General features: G+C 37.5%; 1 protein-coding gene across 1 annotated transcript; it reads left to right on the top strand.

The window, feature by feature from the left end:
* The first annotated feature begins 715 nt into the window (after positions 1–715).
* Positions 716–2,094, top strand: LOC136250537 (E3 ubiquitin-protein ligase TRIM71-like). Its single transcript, XM_066042754.1, has 2 exons — positions 716–762; positions 978–2,094. Exon 2 carries the CDS (start codon positions 985–987, stop codon positions 1,861–1,863), a length of 879 nt encoding a protein of 292 aa, XP_065898826.1. The 5' UTR covers positions 716–762; positions 978–984; the 3' UTR covers positions 1,864–2,094.
* Positions 2,095–7,956: the final 5,862 nt, after the last annotated feature.

Below are 7,956 nucleotides of genomic sequence, written 5' to 3'. Positions count from 1 at the left end.
GTTTGCTTGTTATAGCAATTTTTGCAAGTGTGCAAAAAGACGAAGAAGAAAAAAAAAAACGAAGAAAAAAAACGAAACTTTGGCAGCTCGTATCTCGGAAATGGCTGGAGCGATTTCCTTCAAATTTGGAATGTAGACTCCCCTGGCTGGCGGGCAACTGAGTAGCAAATTTGGTTCCAATCGGATAAGTGATCACTGAGATACAAAAGTATGAAAATGACGTTTTCTTTCTTCCTGTCAATATACTCACGGTGTGGCGCGCCGGCTTCTTGGGCCGCACGACACACTATCGTGTGTCTTGATTATGGTGCCACCATTCCTAGACATATTTTCAATGAATTTCACTTATACTACGTACTCCAACAAATCATAGGTGTTAGATACAGAGAACTGCACACAAGTGAAATTCATTACATGATAGCTACTTCCTGTCAACAAATAAAAGAATGGTAGCACTATACTGAAGTACACAATAGGGTGCACTTGCATGGCTGTAATATAGTTTAATTTGATGCTGTATCCTGTATCCATGGTTACATACCATGGGGACGTCATTTTGAAAATACGTTGACATTATTTTGAGAAACACATGTCTGTTAAAGGAAAATAACGTCACAGTTGAAAATTCATAAAGCTTTTAGCAAACAGCTGACATGTCTGTGGCTATAAATAGACAGCAGCACGGCCAGTTAATTTCAGTGCACTGATCAGCAATCACTGTAACCAAGTATCTAAGCAGTTTAGTGGACTTGTAACAATAAAGTGAGTCATGTATATTCATAGCAGCTACTGGATGCATGCTAGAAATATATCTGTTTGCAGTTTGCATCTAGTAATACTATACAAGCAATTGACTTACTGGGTGTAGGCTGTGTAGCCATAGTATTACATGTTTGTGTACTATATGCATTGAGTGGTATAGCTAGCTTATATGTATAGATATATGTGATTTTCACTGTTTGTGCCATTCAACACAGAACATTGATGATGGACAAAAAAGTCACCAACAACAAAAATTCCAACATCTTACCTGAGGATTATGCAAGGTACCTGACAATGTGTTGGCCTAGTGAGACAAAAACAAACAAAGGTGAAATGGGTCGTGTCTATTCCATTGCTTTTGACAAGGATGGTACATGGGCAACAACTGACTATTCCAATAATTGTGTGTACAAATACAATGATGATGACAGCTTGAGTCAAAGATTTGGTACCAAAGGTAAAGGCAATGGCCAGTTTGAACATCCATCTGGAATTGCATTTGGCAGTGACGGCTCTCTTTATGTTGCTGAAATCAAGAATAACAGGGTGCAAAAGTTTGATGTCAAAGGAAAGTACTTGCTCCAGTTTGGTAGTAGAGGATGTGGACAGTTGAGGAAACCAACTGGGATTGCAGTTCATGAAGACAGAGTACACGTAGCAGACACAGGCAATTCACGAATTGCAGTGTTCCAAAACAATGGCACCTTCTGTGGTACTATAGGAACTTCGTATCTTAGTCAGCCTCATGATGTAGCCATCAGTGATCACTTGTTTGTTGCTGATGTTGGTCATCGCTGTGTATACAAGTTTACCATTGATGGACATTATGTTGACAAGTTTGGTGATCCAGGAATGAACTGGGGTCAGTTATGCCAACCAAGGAGTCTAGCCATTGACTCTGAAGGATACATCTTTGTGGCTGACACTTACAACCAACGAGTATCAATATTTGATGGTGACGGAAAGTGTGTTCACATATTTGGATCATGTGGGAGCAAAGTAAGCCAATTATGCTGTCCACAAGGTGTAGCCATTAGTCCCAAAGGTGGATTATATGTCTGCGATCATCGTAACCAAAGAATCCAAATATTTCCAACCTGACATGCAGTTGAAGCAGATTTAAAGTGTGAATGTACTTTGATATAGCTTAAGGCTTAATTTGCAATATATATTCTGTAACACGATTATTATATTCAGTATACGTAGTTGGTTGGATTTGTTGTTTATTCATGTGTATAGACCTTTATATTGCTGTTTCTGTTGTATGTACTTCATGTAACATGTCATGTAACATTCATCCTATTGTTTATAATTGAGATTTGTTACCATCACGTGCAGATAATTATTTATGTACATATATAGTATCTGCATAGACAAATATGAATACAGTAAAGATAAGATTTGCTGTCAGACCATCAGTACTTGAGAAATGCACCATATTATTCTGTCATCCCTTTAAAAAACACTAAAAATGGAGAGTAATTGTTAGTTAGTAATATTAAAAATAACAACAAACTGATACAAGAATATTATGCCTATTATAAGCAGTTATGCCAGTACGTTTATAAGTAAAAATGTATGCTTGTATACTTAGTAGCAGCCGGTGCTTGAAACCCCCACTTATATTGCTAGACAGCATAACCAACTGATCTCATGTGGCTAGACATGTTTCTTGTTGTGGGTGAGACACAGCATACTAAATTTTATTGTTTTTGAACCACCTCAGTAAAATTATGGGCTGCACAGGTGACAAGTAACCACAGTTCCTCGAATATAAACCACATACCATCTGATTTTTAAATGTGTTTAGAATGTATTGATACAAAAGAAAACAGCTAATAACTCTTGATTGAATTGAATTACCTAATTATATGTATGTACAGTATTACTGTATAGAGAACGACTGAACACCCATCCTTCCAGAGAAAGGCTGAATGTGGCATTTGATTGTCAATCGGGTGGAGTGCAGACCAGTCATATTTCACTTTTACCTTATTTTCAACTTTGTAAAGCACAAACCAAAGCATGCATGTGCTGTCAGGCCATCAGTACATTGTAGTGTTCAGTTTCCTTTTCATCTCCCATCTTGTTGCACCGTACAGAGTTCTTGAAATAAAATAGTGGGTTTTCTATGGGGATGCCTTAAAATATGACGGAATCTTGTAAGTCACACTTTAAAGTTGGTATTGGGACCAAACCAAGTATGTATGCTCTTCATACTTCACAATCATCACCATTTATCTAACACGAATTACAGCAACAATGCTTCATGTAACTTGAGCATATTGCTGAAATTTTAATACATCTTACGTAGCTGTTTTTCCCTCAGGGTATTAAATTAGTATTAACTGTTACTAATAGCCTTCAGGGTATTTTGGCAGGCCAATTAGTACTACAAGTGGGCCAAACATGTCACATTAATATATGCCATGCTAACAAGCATAATACAACTAGCTTGCAGGGCTGGCCTTACTTAGCATCCTTACATGAGGCCCTAGGCAAAATGAGATTTGGAGGCCCCTCCTTAATTGGCAGAAAACAAAATATACATGGATATTAGAGATGTTGGAATGTGGAATGGACTGAAATGGTAGTATGTTCCTTTGATAATAGATTTTGACTAATAAATTGGCTATATGCTTAATCATACTCATGAAAGGTCTATAGAGCAACCATCTGTTTTTGGAAGTGCTCAAGTCACTAAAGTGATTGTCCTGAGAAATGGAAATGCATTCTAGAATCCATGTACAGGATACTTGCTATGAAGATTTGCTCTGAACAACTGCTTACCTTATTAGTGTGCTACCAGTGTACAGGGCCACTTAAAATGAGGGTGGGGGCAATTGGAGCAATCTTTTCCTGCCCTGGCCTGTTTCTTTGAGACCTGGTGTACTTTTCCAAATTGTACGGGGACCCTCTTTTATTTCTACTGCTTTCCCCTGCCAATGTGCTCTGCCAGTGTGGTTTGTGGGATAAGGTGGGAGTCATCTAGGCATATTTATTTCATCAGATAATTTCGCCTATCTGAGAGGACACTGGTAGGGCCAACAGGCATAAGGGGAAGAAAATATAAGTAGGTCCCTTACAGTACACCAAATGCATTTTTACTGGGCCCCCCAAACAGGCCAGGGCAGCTTCAGTTGCCCCTCCCCTTCACCTAGCTGGTCGGTAACACTTTCATATGGTGAGTAACTAACTGTTCAGAGCAAATTTGCAAAGCAGATGTTCTTTGCACAGATACTTGCCTAAACGCCCAAGGACACAATACACGTACATAGTCTATAGACCTTACATGAATTTAAGCATAGCTAATTTATTAGTTAACAAACGAACATACTACAATTCCATTCCATTCCACATTTTACAAAATCCCTGGATATTATGGCTAAGTACATGGTATTCATATACAAATTTTTAGAAATGCCCTACCATAACATACAGTATTTTGGCTGCATAGAAGAGAAGTACGAATGCAATTTGCTCTATGAATAGCATATTAAAACATAAACACATAGTCAATCTAAAAGTTTAAGGCCCTTCAAAAGGATTCTCAACAATACATGCACCTTTTTACTTATCTGACATTTCAGTGCATGAAATGCTTACTTGGCTAATACCTTTCAAAATGTACACTTTACTTGTACCAAGAGTATATTCCATTATATACTCTTGCTTGTACAGTGTACCATGGTATACCAGGTTTATTAGTTCATAGATATTTGTAGCATGCTGGTTTGCTCGCAGATGTAGAGAGAAAATAGACAGCTACATGTACACTTGGATAGGCATATTCTGATATGTATTTTATTATAATCAGTTATGTAAATTTACATAACACCTGATTCTTAGAACTAAAAAAGATATCTGGCTTCTGTCTGTATACTCTGTTTTTCTGTGCACATTATATTTTTAGTAACTATAGGGACTAATAGCGTGTCAATGGCGTCAACCTGCATGACCATATTTTGGTGACATGTGACAACTATATATACATATATGGGAAATATGGGCTATTAAGGATATCCTCATTGCAGCCACAAAGGCCAATGGCTAGTAGTTACCACATAGTAGATGCAATGATGGAATTATCAAGGGTCAGATGGTGCAAGCTCAGCAGTGGTCATTGGACACAAACAACACCTGTTGTTTAATGATGAATGCTGTTGTCTTTGATGAACGGTGATTATTAGGTGTAAGGGAAATACAATTTTATTGTACATCTAATACATGGCATATAAAAGGGCTGAGTAGCTGTTTGGATCAAAACTAGTGCTGTAGAGAGTGATAACTTCACTGAAGACTACAAAGTAAGCCATGTGATAAGAGTATGCATATGTAACACTAATGAATGTAGTTAATGACAACTGTAGTCATGAATGTAGCTAACTGGCTAGTACTGCATTGGCAGATTGTGATACAACAACTTATCAAAAACTCAAAATGTCTGTTTTCAACATCATGATAACGGTGACATATTGCCATACATCCAGCAATTTATATGATTTAAATGTTCAGTCATACACGGGCACTGAAAGTAACTATAACTTATTGTTCTTCACCATGACACTACTAAAATTATAACTGCAATTGCTAGGTATAGCAAAATGGGTATAACTGTCACAAAAGGTAACAATGTATATACATTATTTATATGTAGATGATGAGCAAGGAATTGAAGGAAGCGACAAACTTGAACAAAAAACATGCAAACATCTTGCCTAATAACAGCAAGGATCATGCAAGGTACCTGACAATGGGTTGGCCTAGTGAGACAAAGGTGAAAAGGGTTGTGTCTATTCCATTGCTTTCGACAAGGATGGTACATGGGCAACAACTGACTATTCCAACAATTGTGTGTACAAATACAATGATGATGACAGCTTGAGTCAAAGATTTGGTGCAAAAGATAAAGGCAATGGCCAGTTTGAACATCCATCAGGAATTGCATTTGGCAGTGACGGTTCTCTTTATGTTGCTGAAATCAAGAATAACAGGGTGCAAAAGTTTGGTGTTAAAGGAAAGTACTTGCTCCAGTTTGGTAGTAGAGGATGTGGACAGTTGAGGCAACCAACTGGGATTGTAGTTCATGAAGACAGAGTATACATAGCAGACACAGGCAATTCACATATTGCAGTGTTCCAAAACAATGGCACCTTCTGTGGTACTATAGGAACTTTGTATCTTAGTCATGCAGCCTCGTGATGTAGCCATCAGTGCAGATCACTTGTTTGTTGCTGATGTCGGTCATCGCTGTGTATACAAGTTTACCATTGATGGACATTATGTTGACAAGTTTGGTGATCCTGGAATGAACTGGGGTCAGTTATGCCAACCAAGGAGTCTAGCCGTTGACCCTGAAGGATACATCTTTGTGGCTGACACTTACAACCAACGAGTATCAATATTTGATGGAAACGGAGTGTGTTCACATATTTGGATCATGTGGGAGTAAAGTAAGCCAATTCTGCTGTCCACAAGGTGTAGCCATTAGTCCCAAAGGTGGATTATATGTCTGTGATCATCGCAACCAAAGAATCCAAATATTTCCAACCACATGTAGTTAAAGCATTTTGTCCATTGCTAGCTTATGATTTTGCAGCATATATCACAGCATGAATTGTAATTTTGTAACATCATCATTGTATTCAAGGCATGCCACAAGATATATAGGCATGTATAAAATATGTAGCTAAATACATTTACATGTTTTTGTATTTCATACAACTTTCCAATTGTTTACGATTATGATATATCAAATTTTCCTCACGTGCATGCACACATACACACAATATGTAAGTAGTAAGTATCTGCAAAGATTAATCGGATACAGAGCTGTATAGGTATTAGTACATCACACTTGTTGGTTATGCAGCCATAATTTTGCTTGCGGTTGAGTGGTTTGAAAACGTGTCCCTTTTCACCCACACGTATATGTCCAGCCACATGAGACCAATTATACTACTGATGTCTATTAATTAAAGCATGTACCAGACACTACTAATGCTGCCAGAGGCAATATTGCATCATGAACCATGATAGTGGGTTCATAATAGGGATCGCCCATGTTTTTTGTAAAAACCTCTAATAGAATGCACACCTAAAAACCACCTTGGAAGTATCCTCCAACTCAAAACAACCCTGTAGTGGTTATTTGCAATGAGTATTGGTCCACTAGTAAGTATCAAGTATAAAGGAAACAGTATGTGTATTTGGGACACAACTGAAATATGCCGTTTTGTCATATTCATATTATTCACATTACTATTCTTCTTCTTTTGTTTCACCCATGTACAGAAAAAGTTATTCATCTTTTCGAGCTAAAAACTATATAGCCATGCTTACTGAGTCCTTCCGCGTGTCCATGAACTATTAATAAGCCCGTATTCCACAGATCGCAAACCACCCTACACCTCAAAAATTTTTTAAGTTCTCTTCGCCATTACACTACTGGCAGCAGTTCCGTATACTAAAGAAGCCGTATAACAATAAAGTTACAGGATTCCATTACTGCATTACATTGCTTTGGGCTTTGTTAGCGTTAGTCAAATACTCAAGGAAGGCTGTAGCAATACTTCTTACACTTAGCAGATCGCCCATAGCATCTCTGCATGGTGAGTATACTACTTCCCTGTAAGCGCACGATCGTGATTTCCTATGAGTGACTATACAAGCGCAGTCTCTCATGAAGATGTAATGAAGTGATAAGGTAAGTGTCCCTAATATGAGACAATACGTATTATGGGACACTTTGATAATTTGAGTTATAATTACTATTATGCACTCACTTTAGTGTGCGTAGCATGCTATAAAGGGTTTTTGACATGCCAGTTCTCACAAGTGTGTAAAAGTTTTAGCTAAATAGTGCATAAATCATGAGAGTTGTTGAAGATGTCAATATAGCTTAAAACTATGTAAATCAAGCTTAAAATTGTTGTCTAAAGATGACTCTGTAAAAAGCTGGTAAATATGATGAAATGCAATCATGTGTAGCATCTCATCTCCATAACATGTTGTTTGAAACATTATCTATTATCCAAAAGGTAGAAAAAGTAATCACTCAGCTAAGGAGTTAGTTTTGGCATGTTTCGGTAACATCTGAAGTGAAGGAAACACATACAGTGGTTATATGTGCCTCTACATTGGAATTGTACTGCACTGACTATCGATATACTTTGTTTTTATTAAAAGATGTAT

This window comes from Dysidea avara, chromosome 3 (assembly GCF_963678975.1).
Source record: "Dysidea avara chromosome 3, odDysAvar1.4, whole genome shotgun sequence".
Classification (NCBI taxonomy): Eukaryota; Metazoa; Porifera; class Demospongiae; order Dictyoceratida; family Dysideidae; genus Dysidea; species Dysidea avara.
The sequence above is the reverse complement of the archived record's forward strand: the minus strand, read 5'-3'. Positions and strand labels throughout refer to the sequence as shown.

Excerpts from the sequence above, each read along its gene's own strand:
- LOC136250537 (XM_066042754.1), top strand. The coding sequence starts at position 985 with ATGATGGACAAAAAAGTCACCAACAACAAAAATTCCAACATCTTACCT.